Raw genomic sequence first — 16,753 nt, 5'->3', positions numbered from 1 at the left:
AAACAATGCTTTATAATGACTTCAAGAGAAATGAAATAAGACTGAGAAAACACAATTTTTGGCAATTGATATGCTAGAGATTTATAATATAGCTAACTCTCCTTCCCTTTTATTTTTTCTGCATGGATTTTTAGAGAGGAAGGGAGAGGGAGAGAGAGATAGAAACATCAATGAGAGAGAACATCAATTGGCTGCTTCCTGAATGCCCCCCACTGGGGATTGGACCCACAACATGGGCATGTGTCCTGACCAGGAATCGAACCAGCAACCTCTTGGTGCATGGGTCAGTGCTGAACCACAGACCCACACTGGCTGGACTCTCCTTCCCTTTTGTATTCATTATCAAAGGACACCCTTATGATAGAAAACAAAGGATTCCAGATTTACTCAATTCTTATGTTAAATAAGTTTGTCTTAAAAGTATAAATAAAACTTTTATTTTTTCCAGTTCTGCACTCAAATATACTTTCTTTTTTTTTTTTTTTTATCCTCACCCGTGGACATTTTTCCATTTTTTGTTCAGGTAGAGTGGGAGGGAGAGAGAGGAACAGAGAGAGAGAGAGAGAAACATTGATGTGAAAGGAACACATCGAGTGGCTGCCACCCGCACGACCGACCAGGGCCGGGGACAAACTGCAACCCAGGTACGTGCCCTTAGCGGGAACCGAACCCGGGTCTCTCTGGACCACAGGCCGATGCTCTAACCGCTGAGCCAAACCGGCCAGGGCTCAAATATACTTTCATTTACTCTGCAAATATCCAGGTCTTGTCTAGATCATGGAGTTCTCCAACTGGACAACAGGTTAACAGATTCAGTTTTTAACATGTTTTAAAATAGTACTCTGATAGGAAAAATGGCGGCGGAGTGAGCGGAGCTACACAGACCGTCTCCCAGAACCAAACTGGAATTACAACTATAACACAGACAAATCGACAGGAAAAACCAATAGAAAAGGAGCTTGCGAGGACCATACAACGAGGGACACCGACTCGATCCCGGTAGGCTTGCGAAGGCGCGAGACGGGGCTGGGAGCCCACGGTCGGCAGCTCGCCAGCGGCCTCAGCTGGGAGCGGCGCCCTCGGGTTACACTCCCAGGCGGCTCCACAGCGCAGCTGGGACAGAGGCTGAAACAGCCACAGCCACTCACCTTGGGCTCCGGCAGAGGGAGGGCGGACTGGACTGGAACTCTGTCGGGACACTCGGGGTTTGGAGGGCGCTCAGAGCTTTGGCTGAGAGCAGCCACTCAGGACGGTGGCCACATTGCTCCTTCCCAGGGCTCTGAGGAGAGGCAGCAGCCCCTCCCTCGGAGATCCAACCCCACCCTGTGGCCCATTGAAGTGTTAATTGAGGCTCACTAACAACCAGCATCTGCCCCACCCTCGTGAAAGCCCCTTGGCTAAGCACCAGAGGGAGTTTTTCAATCAACTGACAACCCAAAACTCATCAATTAACCTAGACTGCTAGCCTCCAGGCAAAAAGCTAGAGGATAACAGTACCTTTCCTGGGCTGGCAACTTTAACTAGGAAAGTAAGACTTGACAGTGGTGTTCAACATGGGTCCTCCCTCGCTCATCTAAACACAGGAGAGGGAGCCACAAACAGCAGAACACCAACACCCACAGGGAGAACTTGACAGGCTCCAAAGCCCACAGTGATAGCCAAAATGGTGAAACACAGAAACAGAAGCCAAATGAAAGAGCAAGAGACCTCCACCGAAGATGAGATCAATGTGGAGCAATTAGGCATGTTAACAGAGCTAGAATTCAGAGCCATGATCTTGAGGAAGCTGAACAGCATGAGTAAGGATATAGAGACACTGAAAATAAGCCAATTGGAAATTAAAAATCAACAAGAAGAGATAAAAAATGACATATCAGAAATGAAAAACACATTGGAAGGTTTAAAAAGCAGAGTAGGGGAAGCTGAGGACCGGATCGGTAAATTAGAAGACAGGGTAGAAAAAATCAACCAATCAGAAAAACAAAAGGAAAAAACTATTAAAAAACAGGAAGACAGCTTAAGAGAACTATGGGAGAACTGGAAATGTAATAATATTTGCATCATAGGAGTCCTTGAAGAAGAAGAAAATGAGCAAGGGATAGAGAATATATTCAAACAAATAGTAACAGAAAACTTCCCTAATTTGGTGAAGGAAGAAGGCATTCAAGTACAAGAAGCACAGAGAGTCTCAAGTAAGAAGAACCCAAACAGGCCCACACCAAGACATATAGTAATTAAAATGCCACAAATTAAAGACAAAGAGAGAATCCTAAAAGCAGCAAGATATAAGCAACAGGTTACCTACAAAGGGAACCCCATAAGGCTCTCAGCTGACTTCTCACAAGAAACACTACAGGCCAGAAGAGAATGGCATGAAGTAATCAAAGTCATGAAAAACAAGAATCTGAATCCAAGACTACTCTACCCAGCATGGCTATTATTCAAAATAGAAATCAAATAAAGAGCTTCCCAGACAAAAAAAGGCTAAGGGAATACATTAGCACCAACCCAGTACTGCAAGAAATGTTAAAAGGACTGCTGTAATTAGCAGTAGAAATGGGAAGAAAAATAGAACCACACTAAACAAAAATGGCAATAAATAAGTACATATCAATAATCACCTTAAACGTAAATGGATGGAATGCTCCCATAAAAAGACACAGAGTAGCTGATTGGATAAGAAAGCATGACTCAATTATATGTTGTTTACAAGAGACCCACCTCTCAACAAAAGACTCATATAGGTTGAAAGTGAAGGGATGGAAAAAAAATGTCCAAGCAAATGGAAAGCAAAAAAAAGCTGGAGTAGCAATTCTCATATCTGATAAAACAGATTTCAAAATGAAGACCATAACTAGAGACAAAGAAGGCCACTATATAATATTGAAAGGATCTATCCAACAGGAAGATATAACCTTGATAAACATATATGCACCCAACATAGGAGCACCAAAATATATTTAAAATCTTCTGGAGGACTTCCAAGGAGAAATCAACAACAATACAATCATAGCAGGGGACTTCAACACCCCGTTGACAGCACTGGATAGATCCTCTAGGCAAAAAATTAGCAAGGAAACAGAGACTCTAAATGAAGCACTAGACCAAATAGATTTAATAGATATCTACAGAGAATTACACCCCAAAACTACAGAATACACATTCTTCTCAAGTGCACATGGGACATTTTCAAAGACAGACCACATGATAGGACACAAACTGAATCTCTACAAGTTCAAGAAGATTGAAATCATATCAAGCATCTTCTCAGATCACAATAGCATGAAACTAGAAATCAATTGCAACAGGAACATGCAAAGACATTTCAACACATGGAGGCTAAATAGCATGTTATTAAACAATGAATGGGTCACCGAGGAGATCAAGGAAGAAATTAAAAACTTCATGGAAACCAATGAAAATGAAGACACAACAACACAAAATCTATGGGATGCAGCGAAAGCAGTTCTGACAGGGAAGTTCATAGCACTACAGGCCTACCCCAAAAAACAAGAAAAATTTCTAATTGACTGTCTAACCTCACAACTTAAAGAATTAGAAAGCAAACAAAAAGAAAACCCCAGAGCAAGTAGAAGGAAGGAAATAGTAAAGATCAGAGCAGAAATAAATGACATAGAGACCAAAAAAACAATTCAAAGGATCAATGAAACAAAGAGCTGGTTTTTCGAAAAGATAAACAAGATTGATGGACCCTTAGCTAGACTCACCAAGAAACAAAGAGAGAGAACCCAAATACACAAAATCAGAAATGAAAGAGGAGAAGTAACAACCAACGCCACGGAAATACAAAAGATCATTAACAACTACTATGAACAACTATATGGCAACAAATTAGACAATCTAAGCGAAATGGACAAATTTCGAGAAACACAGAGTCTCCCAAAACTATTCCCGGAAGAGATAGAAAACTTGAACAGACCAATAACAACTAAGGAAATTGAAGAGGTAATCAAGTCTCTCCCAGCAAACAAAAGCCCAGGCCCAGATGGTTTCACGAGGGAGTTCTAACGATCATTCAAAAAAGAACTAACACCCATTCTCCTCAAACTATTTCAAAAAATTCAATAAGAAGGAAGACTTCCAAACACGTTCTATGAGGCCAGCATAATTCTAATTCCAAAACCAGAAAAAGACACTACGAAGAAAGAAAACTATAGGCCAATATCCCTGATGAACATAGACGCCAAAACACTGAACAAAATATTAGCAAATCGGATCCAGAAATACATCAAAAAAATTATTCACCATGACCAAATGGGATTCATCCCAGGGATGCAAGGCTGGTACAATATTCGCAAATCCATAAATGTGATACACCACATAAACAAAATGAAGAATAAAAACCACAAGATCATATCAATAGATGCTGAAAAAGCATTCGACAAAATCCAGCATCCATTTCTGATAAAAACGCTCAGCAATGTAGGAATAGAGGGATCATATCTCGACATAATAAAGGCCATATATGAAAGACCTACAGCCAACATCATACTCAATGGACAGAAACTAAAAACATTTCCATTAAGAACAGGAACAAGACAGGGATGTCCACTTTTGCCACTCTTATTTAACATTGTACTGGAAGTCTTAGCCACAGCAATCAGACATGAAGAAAAAATCAAAGGGATCCAAATTGGAAAGGAGGAAGTAAAACTGTCATTATTTGCAGATGACATGATATTGTACATAGAAAACCCTAAAGACTCCATCAAAAATCTATTAGACTTAATAAATGAATTTGGCAAAGTAGCAGGATACAAAATTAACGTCAAGAAATCGACGGCATTCTTGTACATCAATGATGAACTCACAGAAAGAGAAACTGAAAAAACAATCCCATTTACCATCGCGCCAAAAAAATTACGATACCTAGTAATAAACTTAACGAAAGAAGTAAAGAACCTATTTGCAGAAAACTACAGGTCATTGAAAAAAGAAATAGAGCAAGATATAAAAAAGTGGAAGCACATACCCTGTTCATGGATTGGAAGAATTAACATAATTAAAATGTCCATACTACCCAAAGCAATCTATAGATTCAATGCAATCCCCATCAAAATACCAACGACATATTTCATAGAACTAGAACAAATACTTCAAAAGTTCATATGGAACCAAAAAAGACCCCGAATAGCCACAGCAATCTTGAAAAAGAAGAACAAAGTAGGTGGGATCACAATACCAGATATCAGGTTATACTACAAAGCGACTGTAACCAAAACAGCCTGGTAATGGCACAAGAACAGGCATATAGACCAGTGGAACAGAACTGAAAACCCAGAAATGGACCCAAGGCAATACGCTCAATTAATATTTGACAAAGGTGGCAAGAGCATACAGTGGAGTAAAGACAGCCTCTTTAATAAATGGTGTTGGGAAAATTGGACAGCTACATGCAAAAAAATGAAACTAGACCATCAACTTACACCATACACAAAAATAAACTCGAAATGGATAAAAGACTTAAATGTGACCCGTGAATCCATAAAAATTCTAGAAGAAAATGTAGGCAACAAAATTTCGGACATCATACGGAGCAGAATTTTCACTGATACATCACCTAAGGCAACAGAAATAAAGGAGAAAATGAACACATGGGACTACATCAAACTAAAAAGCTTCTGCACAGCAAAAGAAACAATCATCAAAATGGAAAGGCAACCCACTGTATGGGAGAACATCATTGCCAATGATGTATCAGATAAGGGGTTAATTTCCAATATATATAGAGTGCTCATACAACTCCACAAAAGGAAGACAAAGAACCCAATTAAAAAATGGGAAGAGGAGCTGAATAGACACCTCTCCAAACAGGACATACAAATGGCCAAGAGACATATGAAGAAATGCTCAACATCACTAATCATCAGAGAGAAGCAAATTAAAACAACAATGAGGTATCACCTCACACCTGTCAGAATGGCCGCCATCAACAAATCATCAAACAACAAGTGTTGGCGAGGGTGTGGAGAAAAGGGGACTCTAATACACTGCTGGTGGGAATGCAGACTGGTGCAGCCGCTATGGAAAACAATATGGTGCTACCTCAAGAAATTAAAAATTGAACTTCCATTTGACCCAGTGATCCCACTGCTGGGAATATACCCTAAGAAGCCTGAAACACCAATCAGGAAGAATATATGTACCCCCATGTTCATAGCAGCACTATTTACAATAGCTAAGATCTGGAAACAGCCCAAGTGTCCACCAGTAGATGAATGGATAACAAAGCTGTGGTATATATACACAATGGAGTACTATGCAGTGGTAAAAAAGAAAGATCTCTTATCCTTTGACACGACATGGAGGGACCTGGAAAGTATTATCCTAAGTGAAAGAAGCCAAGCAGAAAAAGACAAATAGCACATGATCTCACTTATATACGGAGTATAATGAACATAACAGTCTGAGGAATACAGTAGACCCAGACACACGGAAGTAGGGCACAGACTGACATCCCTCAGAAGAGGGGATGGGGGTGGGGGGGTGGGAAGAGATAAACCACAGAACTTATATGCATGTATGCATGACCAATGGACATGGACAACTAAGCCGGGGACGGGTTGGAGGTGGGGTGGGGTGGGGGGTGCCAATGGGGTAAAAAGGTAAAATATCTGTAACAAAAAAATAAATAAAAATTCATAAAAAATAAATAAATAAATAAAATAGTACTCTACTTCAGCATAACTATCATAGTTTAATCAAATAATTAACAAAAGAAGGTGTTATGGATTATCTGAATGAGTGAATCTAAGGGGAAAAAAGCCTGAGGATATTCCCACTGCCACCATTTTAGAATAAGGTTTTCTAGTTTAAGCAAGTAGAATATTCCAGATTTAAAAACAGATAGTACCTATAAATAAACATGCAAACTTCTCCCAAATTTAATATTATTTTTGTTTAAAATATAAAACATCACTTTTCCCTACTCAGACAGAGCTCTTTGAGTTCTATGAAGTATACATTCTAAAAAATCTTGAAGAAATTATTAAATAAATACTTAAATCATTAGTTAAAAGCACTATTTCCACTTGTTAAAAGATATACTGTTTGGTGTTCAGGCAAGCTCTCTCAAGCTAATGTCCAAAAAACACACAGCAATATGTATATTCTATATTGGCTGCTATTTTGTCTAATCCTATAGTTATATTCCTAAGGTTTATGTATTGATAATGGAGATGAATAATTCTTTGGTATGTGCTCCTAGCCCCTAGGGCCTAGAGAGAACTGAACCCGGGACTCTATGGTCCGCAGGCCAACACTCCAACCGCTGAGCCAAACCGGCCAGAGCAAGAGATGAATAATTCTTGATTTTTGTTTGGTCTTGAGGTCTTTGTACTTCTGAAAACTTATACTAAGAAAATATTTTAATATATTTAACTGTTTCAATATGTAAATAATATAGTTCTATACTTGGTGAACATAAAATTCTTATTTCGGATGTCTACTAATTAAAAAGATGATAATATTAATCTACTTTCTCTGACAGATATAGCTAAAATTTAGTCAGTACTGTGTTTAGGGATCTCATATCTGTTACTTTATTTGGAATTGCAGGTGTTCAATTTCAATATTAATTTTTACTGTAATTTCACAGGCAGACCAGTATGTAGGACCTTCTATTGATGGTCTTTTTCTCCATTTTAAAGCTATATGTGTACCAAAAGGAGAAAACCAGAGTATGCCAAATTCAAACAAATGCATTTTTCAAAAAATTTTCAGTATCAAACAGAAAGTGTTAACTTAAAATATAAGTTAAATGAATCGACATTTTAATCATGATACCATGTTTGGTAAGACTCTTTAGAAAAAGATTCTTGCCCTGACCAATTTGGCTCAGCAGTTGGAGCATTAGCCTGCGGTCCAGAGAGACCTAGGTTCGGTTCCCGCTGGGGGCACGTACCTTGGTTGTGGTTCGTCCCTGGCCCTGGTTGGGTTGTGTGGGAGGCAGCCACTTGATGTATCCCTTTCATGTCAATGTTTCTTTCTCTCCTTCCCACTCTATCTGAACAAAAATGGGAAAATGTCATCGGGTGAAGATTAAAAAAAAAAGAAAAGAAAAAGATTCTCCACATGAGTGGTATTAATAGAGGCAATCAGACTCTGAGCCCTTGATATAAATAATGAAAGATATATAGTTACTAGTAGGAATTCTGTAATTAAAAAACAAAATATGGTTGTAGCCCTGGCCAGTTTTGCTCAGTGGTTAGAGCATCGGCCTGCAGACCAGAGAGTCCTGGGTTCGGTTCCCGCAAAGGGCATGTACCTCAGTTGTGGTTTGGCCCTGGCCCCGGTTGGGGTCGTGTGGGTGGCAACTACTCGATGTGTCTCTCTCACGTCGGTGTTCCTCTCTCTCTCTCTCTTTCTCTCTCTCTCCCCCCCTCCCTCCCTCCCGCTCTATTTGAAGAAAAATGCAAAAAATGTCCTTGGGTGAGGATAAAAAAAAAAAAGGTTGTATTCTCATAGCCAAATCCAGAATGAAATGATTCCCAAAAGATGGTTTCATTTTGGCCTAAGGCTACTCATTCAATTGCCTTAAAGGAAGTAGCTTATCCATTAAGATAGTGGGAGATTTCATTGCAATGTCCATTGCCAATCATTTTTTGATATATAACACTATGAATCTAAAGTGCATGTGCTAATTTAATACACACACACACACACACACACACTGAAAAATTAACATAATAATGTTAATTACCACACATAATTACCTTTTTTTGGGGGGAGGGTGTAGAATTTAAGATCTACTCTCTTAGTAACTTTCAAGTATATAATACAGTATTGTTAATTATAATTACTATGCTGTACATTAGGTCTCCAGAACTTATTCATCTGATAAGTGAGAAGACAGTACCCTTTGAACAACATCTCATCTCCTTCAGTGCCTGGTAACCACCATTCTACTCTGTTTTTATAAGTTTGGCTTTTTTAGATTTCACATATAAGTGAGATCATATAGAATTTGTCTTTAGCTGTCTAACTTACTTAGCATAATGCCCTCAGGGTCCATCCATGCTGTCACAAATGGCAACAATTTATTTCTTTCACATGGCTGAATAATACATATTTTTATATATGCCACATCTTTATCCATTCACACAGATCCTTTTCACATGTTTTCATGTTACTAATTAGCATCCTTTTATTTATTTCAGCTTCAAGAACTTCTGGCATTTCCTGTAAGGTAGGTCTAGTGGTGATGACTTCCTTCAGCTTTTGTTCACCTAAGGAGTCTTTATCTGTCTTTCATTTCTGGACAGTTTTGCTGGATAGAACGTTCTTGGTTGGTAGTTTTTATTCTTTTAGCACTTTGAATATATCATCCCACTCTCTCCTGGCAAAGGTTTCTGCCGAGAAATCCACTGATAGCTTTATGGGGGTTCCCTTGTAAGTTATATGGACGAAAAGGGGGCCACATAGTAAACTTGACAAGCTCAGGAGAGGCCTGCATAGCGGCCTTACAAACTCAGAGACCAAAAGTAACCACAAAGGATAGTCTAAAATGAAAACTTTTTAACTAAAAGCAGTTTATGGCAGGTAGTCCTGTCCTAGGCTATCATCCCTAACAAAAGTCAATCTTTACTTAATTGAGTTTGTCTATTGTCTTTTGCAACCAAGATAACAGACCTTTGGAATGTCAAGGTTAACTTCCCTTTTGCTAGACCCCTCTAGGCACAACAATAATAGAGACCATAAATCCCCTTATTATTGTTATGTGTTCATTGTTGACCATTAACTATCCTATAACCAAATTTATAAAAGCTGTGTTTATCATTTTACTTTTTATTCAATCTCAGAAGTTCCCGCCCCCACAGCTTTACTTTCTCTCCCCTCCATAATCTGCCACCAATGGATCCCCACTTATGCATCCTCTTTTGATTGTAATGTATAAAATAAGGTGCAAAACTGCAGATTTCTGAAGCATCTACTCAATCCATTGAGGTTTTGCTTCCCAGCAATTGTCCTGTTTGCCTCAAATAAACTCATAAAAATTCTTACAGGGTTGGACATTATGTGAACACTTTCTTCACTCTTTTTCATTCTTTTCTCTTTGATTTCCTCTGAGTAACTTTAAAGGTACAGATTATTTCTTCTGCTTGATCCTGTGGTAATGCTCTCTATTTCATTTTTCATTTCATTGTATTTTTCAGCTCAAGAGTTTGTTTGGTTCTTTTTTTTTTATTTCTAACTCTGTTTAACCTCCCTTTGTTCGTGTATTTTTTTCCTTGATTCCATTGAATTTTCTATTTTATCATAAGTCAATGAGCTTCCTTAAAACAATTATTCTGAATTCTTTATTAGGTAAATTACAGATCTCCATGTCTTTGAGTTTGATTACTAAAAGGTTACTGTGATCCATTGGTGATGTCATGTTTCCTTCATTTTTCATGTGCCTTTAAGTCTTGCATTGCTGTCTTCACATTTGAAGTAGCAGTTACTTCCAACCATCTTTACTGACTGACTCTGGGAGAGAAATGCCTTACACCTGCCTTGCTAGGGATTCTGAGGCTTTCACGGACATTCTTCAGATACATCTGCTTCATACTTCTTGTTCCTTCTTGTGGCAGAACTCTTAAGCTTGTATGTCTTTTCTCCATCATGAAACACACTAGGTCAAGTGCTACGAGCCTCCCTTTCTGCTTTCCCAAGAGTGGTGCTAAAGTTCAAGTTTGTGGTCTCTCCCTGGTCCACAGATTTTGGTTGACTTTTTGCTCATGCTCACTAGCTGTCTACCAAAGCTTGCTCTTGTTGCCATCAGGAGCACGCACAGGGAACTAGCTAAAGGATAGGAGAGGTATGGCTGAAGCACATGGAGCACTGGGGGTGCTTATAGGCCATGTGGAGAGATCCACGGGCTAGCAGCTTCTTGATATAGTATATATCTGTGTCCCTTTAATGCCTTCTGAGAATCCTATCTGTCACTCTCCCAGCTTCTTCCTGCCCCCTCCCCCGTCATGAAGCTTACAACTCAGAAGTCTGGATGGGGCAAGGGAGCAATGGGCCTCTTTGGCAGCATCCTGCACAATGGGAGAAGCCAGGTGCCCACTCACATGCTGTCTGTTTTCCCCGTGGAAGAAATCACAGGCAAGAGGTTTCTCTTGGCACTGAACTGTGCCTCCTTGGGGAAGGAGTAACACAAGTAAAGTCAAACTTTACCCTCTCTAATTTATCTAAATATATATATAAATTTTGTTCCCTCCAGTGGCATGCTGGAACTTCTCCACCGGACTCCTGGACTCCCACCAAGGCTTTCTTGTTCATGGGTGATTATCTAAGACAGCATTCCCCAGAGGCTCCTAGACTTCAGCTGGGAGAGGCTGGTGCCAGTTCACGGGCCACTGTAGGATTGACAGCCAAGACGGAGATCTGTCTGACTATTACCTAATGCAGAGGTGAGTAACATTACTCCCAGGTCCCTTGGCATATGGCACTGGATCCCACAGCTCCCACAAAGAAAATTTTGTCCATGAATAGATGCAAATTGTTGTTGGGGTGGGGGTGGGGGGGAGACAGACAAACAAGGGATGTCTTATTTGGCCATCTTGCTGATGTGCTGACTCCCTTTAACACCAAGGTAATGTTGCACTAAAGTGGCTGTGGAGAGCAAATTTGTGGGCAGTTGTTGGTGAACTTGAGGCAGATAAGAGGAAAGTAAGTGACTGGTATTATCCAGAGCTTCTCATGAGCCCCGAGAAGAATTTAATTTGTGGCAGACTTCCAGGGTGACAGTGTCAGAAAATAAACATTGGATATCAGGCTTGGCCCTATGCTATTTAACTCTTAATGAAAGCAGAAGGCAAAATGAAGAAACTAGTTTTTTAAACAACGTCTGTTAAACACTGAATGAGGCTAAAGGTGAACATATTTTTCAGTGCTCAATTACATCACATTTGTGGTTGCAAGCTACAAAGATAAAAACTATTGTGCTAACATAAATTCTCCCCATCTTTAATAACAGAAATATCTTACTTTTTCGATGAAGAAACTCTGCAACCAAAGCTGCTACATGAACATAACACATTGCTGCCTAAAAAAGGATGACAAAGAAAGAACTGTTAGAATGTGCTCCAGAGGTTTGGCAGGGTTGTGTTTAGAACAAAGATATAAGTAGTTACCTCTGAAAAATCTCCATTTTTTACATGAATCTTGGCCATGCTATCAAGCCAGGTTTTCCTGAGCTCTGGGGTACTTGCATAGGATTTAGCTAAACTATACTGGAGATCAATTAGCATTTCTGGGTCTTTCTCATGCTCCTTCATTTGAGCAGTGGCCATAAGAACGGTACGAATTCTCTTGGTCAAATCTTTGACTTCTGTGGGAAAAGCGGTTGCCTAATTTCAAAACAACAACAACAAAAAATATTAATTGATGTGCTCTAAGCCTTGGCATTTAATCCTGGGAACAACATATGATTTTTAAAAATCAACTTTAGAGAGACAGGAAGGGAAAGAAAGAAACATTCATGTGGAAAGTGAAACATTGATCAGCTAGCTATCTCCCACATGCGTCCTGACCGGGGATCAAACCTGCAACCTGGGTATGTGCCCTGACTGGGAATCTAACCAGCAATCTTTCGGTACATGGAACATCACTCAACAAACTGAGCCACACTGGCCAGGGCAACATATAATTTTTAAATCCTTGTTACAGTTCTTGGTATTTGGTTCTTGGTTCTTTACCTGGGAAATGTCCAAAGAACTTTAAATTAATTATTTTTAAAAGATCCAGCTAGCTCAGGTTTCAAAGGCTCTAAACTTGAGCACGGCATATTCACAATACTTAAAAACATGGACACTGGAACCATACTAACTGGCTTTGAATCCCAGCTCCTCCACCAAATTCTACAGCCATAAGAGTAATCTATATTCCCTTTATTGTGTAATTTTAGTTACGACAGTAACTAAAAATTGACAGTATATTTTGTATCAGGCAGTGGTCTAGGTGCTTTATATGTTTTAATTTTTACAACAATCCTGTGAGTTAAGTACTATCATAATTAATTTTACCAATGGAAAACTGAGGCCCACAGCAGTCAAGTAGCTTGGCTAAAGTCTCGCAGTTGGTTGGTAGAGACAGGGTTTACACCCAGGTAGTCTGGCTCCAGAGCTAGTGATCTTATCCACTCTTCCACACTGACAAACATATGTATCCCATCCACCAACTACCATATACACTAAGGTGAAAACCATACTACAAAGTATTCACTTATACAAATTAGAGCTTATGAATCACAGAACATTCTAAAGAGTTTAAAGAGATTATTAACCTCTCTCAAAGTGTCATTTTTGTCCCCCAAAGCCAGTAGTTAGAGTTTCCTCTTTATTATGGCCATTAACATAGTCCTGTCATTTTCTCTTAACCCCACTGGAGTAATCACAATTACATGTATATTTAAAGATGATGAAAGAGAAATAAATATAAGGGTTAGGGAGCTTTCCAATGTGAATAGAACCAAATGTGGAGGAAATAGTTTTTAAAAGTGCCTTCTTTATTCCTTTAAAATACTTAAATACATACAGTCCCTTCTTATACATTAAGAGATTCCATTTAATGGGGGAAAGGTATACCTTGTTGTAATAGGGTTTTTTGGTAGTGACTGACCTACCAGAAAAAAAAACAGTCATTTCAGAAATTAGTCCCGCAAAATATTTCCTATTAAGAAGAGCCAAAACAGATCCCATTGACTGTGAAAAAGTTGCTAATCCAACTTTTATATAACATGAAATTAAGGATGGTAAGAACTCTTAGAGTATGAATAAACACACCTAAATGACAGAAGCTGTTTCTCTGCCTATGAGATTAGTTGGAGTATATACTTATCTTCTGGGGGAACCAGTAGAACTGGCTGGAAAGCAAACTTTCCCAGCCCAACAGTGCTTTTTTAAAAGTCTAAACAGTGTTCCAATGGGAATATTTTTTGCTACATATATTCTACACATTCCAAACATCAAATATGCTAAGACTATGAGCTTTATTTTTTTCAGATTTTAAACTTATTGTCAAATTATGCTGGAGGGTGACATTTCCCAAGAATGGAAATGATTCCTCTGGGAGGAAAAGTCCTTTATTGGCAAAGGATTCCTCTTCCCTTGTACACATATATCACTGAAGATCAGAACCTGCTCTCCGTGCAACAAAAGAACAAAGGAATTTTGACAATATTATAGGTTTTAAGCATATATGTAACAAAGAGGAATGGAGTTCAGGGTCTGTGGGTATGCCAATAAGTATATATACAAATCTGAAAAACTAATTTGAAAGAATATATGCTCCTCTATGTTCATAGCAGCGTTATTTACAATAGCCAAGATCTGGAAACAGCCCAAGTGCCCATCAGTAAATGTATGCATAAAAAAAGCTGTGGTACACTTCCACAATGGAATACTACACAGTCATAAAAAAGAAGAATATCTTACCTTTTGCAACAGCATGGATTGTTCTGGAGATTATTATGCTAAGTGAAATAAGCCATTAGACAAAGACAAGTACCATGTGATTTCCCTATATGTGGAATCTAAGGAACAAAATAAACTTACACAGTGGAGACAGACTCATAGATACAGAGAATAAAATGATAGCTGTCAGAGGGAAGGGGCTGGGGGCTGGGTGAGTAGGGTGAAGGGATTAAGCAAAGGAAAAAAATAGAAAGACTAATGAACACAGACAACAGTATGGTGATTACCAGAGGGAAGGGAAGACTATAAAGGTGGGAGAAATGGTGATGGAAGGAGACTTGACTTGGGGTGGTAAATATACAATACAATATACAGATGATGTACTGTAGAATTGTATATCTGAAACCTTTATAATTTTATTAACCAATGTCATTCCAATAAATTCAATAAAAAAAGGGAAAAAATATCAATGGCAAGCCACAATCAGTTAACAAATGATTCTTAAAACTCATCAAATATTAAATCCCTTCTGTGCCATTCCTCATCTGTTGGCAATGGATCAGGCTGCTGTTAACTGTTCTAAGAAGTGAGAGTTTTGTGAAATTTCAAACTCAGTGTTTAATTAATCACTATTATAAATTGTTAACAACTGTTAAGAAAGAAAGGATCCATTCATATTCTGAACAAGTTTAGAAATCAAGCCCCCCAAAAATTCAAATCCTACTAGCCATAACAACTATGTATACACAGCACAGTCAATCATCCATCCATTCAACTAATACTGACTATCTGCTAGGTACCAGACAGTGTTCTAGGTGCTAGAGATACAGTGATGTACAAGACAGAGCCTGAACTCATGAAGCTTACATTCTATATATTCCTCGAAAGTCGTAAATCCAAGAACAGTTTAACTCTAGGAATGTAAACTTCCCTGACAGTGAAGGTGCTTCTAATTTATATTTGAAGTGAGAACATACCTTCATAGGTCTGTCACTATTAGCAAAATTATTGATAATGAATAAAGACTCCTGAAATCTTGATCCTCCGCTTAGCGCTACATCAGCTATTAGCTGACTTACAGCAATTATTATCTGTGGGAAGAAGCAAACATTGTTTTTAAGGTGTCTTTTGAACAAATGCTGTTTATTTTCATCATGTATAAACCCATAAACACTCATATGAAGTATTTCTTTTTCTTTAAAAATTTTTTTTTTCTTTATTGATATTAGAGAGGAAGGGAGGGAGAGAGAGAGACATCGATGAGAAAGAATATCGATTGGTCGCCTCCTGCACAACCCCCACTGGGGATCAGGCCCACAACCTGGGCATGAGTCCTGACTGGGAATCAAACTGGTGACCCCTTGGTGCATGGGTTGATGCTCAACCACAGAGCCACACTGGCCAGGCTTCTATGAAGTATTTCTTTTAAAGATTCTACACAGTTCCACCATAATTTACTTTCTTCAGACATGAGGAATTTAAATTCTTCTACTGAAATAGCAACTTCAAAGGTTCCAATTTCAAATTTTATTGAGACTTTTCTTGATTAGATATGAAAATATTTTTCAAAACTCATGGTACAGCTAGATCTCAAACTATTTCATAATAGTGAATTGAAACAACAGTGGTCAGGTCTCCAGTCTGAATATGCTTGCTAGGTAATAGCTATGGCAAAGTTGAAAATAAATGACATTTTCTTCAATGGTTTCTCATTTTTTTCACTAGCCCATTTCAGTGTCCTGAACTCCCAACTCCAGCACCTCAGCTCCCTTTTTTGTTTCTGACTAGGACCTACCTACCTAGTTTAGACATCAGTATATGTAATGGCCTTTGATGGTGCTTTTTTTTTTTTAATGGTGCTTTTTAATCTTTCAGGATCCCTTCGAGGAATGCCTAAATGATTCATGGTAAGGTGTTAATGGCTGGATGCTTTAACCTCTGGTCTTGGGAAGTAGGATACTGAGTGCAGGCTCTAGAATCAAACTGCTTTAGATACAAATCTTGACTTTATCAATTATTCACTGTGGGGCTTTGGAAAATTTATTAACCCTTCTGTACTTCATTTCCCTCATTTGTAATATGGGAATGAGCTGTTCTGAGTATTAAAGAGATCATAATCATAATACTAGTTAACCCCCTTTTGAGCACTTACTATGTACCAGACATGGTTCTAAGTCTTCACGTTTTTTAATTCATTTATATTTGAATAATGAACTTGAGAGAACTGATGCTCTGACCCAGAAGAACAGACCCTAATAGGAAATTTCAGGCATACTAATTGCAGAAGTATTTTGGGGGAAGATGCTATTCAAATGATACCCCATATGGAGACA

The 16,753-nt window shown here is 38.7% G+C and overlaps 1 protein-coding gene across 8 annotated transcripts in view; it reads right to left on the bottom strand.

Annotated features, from left to right (window-relative positions):
- DOCK11 (dedicator of cytokinesis 11) overlaps positions 1 to 16,753 on the bottom strand; it is a 218,800-nt gene that overhangs the window by 44,955 nt on the left and 157,092 nt on the right. For all 8 annotated transcript variants that reach the window (XM_036270311.1, XM_036270309.1, XM_036270310.1 and 5 more), the window contains 3 exons: positions 15,398 to 15,511; positions 12,141 to 12,356; positions 11,995 to 12,052 (listed from right to left, as the gene is read on the bottom strand). In XM_036270311.1, coding sequence (XP_036126204.1) covers positions 11,995 to 12,052; positions 12,141 to 12,356; positions 15,398 to 15,511 — 388 coding nt within the window. The remainder of the gene's footprint in view (positions 1 to 11,994; positions 12,053 to 12,140; positions 12,357 to 15,397; positions 15,512 to 16,753) is intronic.

Source organism: Molossus molossus, unplaced genomic scaffold, assembly GCF_014108415.1.
Source record: "Molossus molossus isolate mMolMol1 unplaced genomic scaffold, mMolMol1.p scaffold_m16_p_2, whole genome shotgun sequence".
Taxonomy (NCBI): Eukaryota; Metazoa; Chordata; class Mammalia; order Chiroptera; family Molossidae; genus Molossus; species Molossus molossus.
The sequence above is the reverse complement of the archived record's forward strand: the minus strand, read 5'-3'. Positions and strand labels throughout refer to the sequence as shown.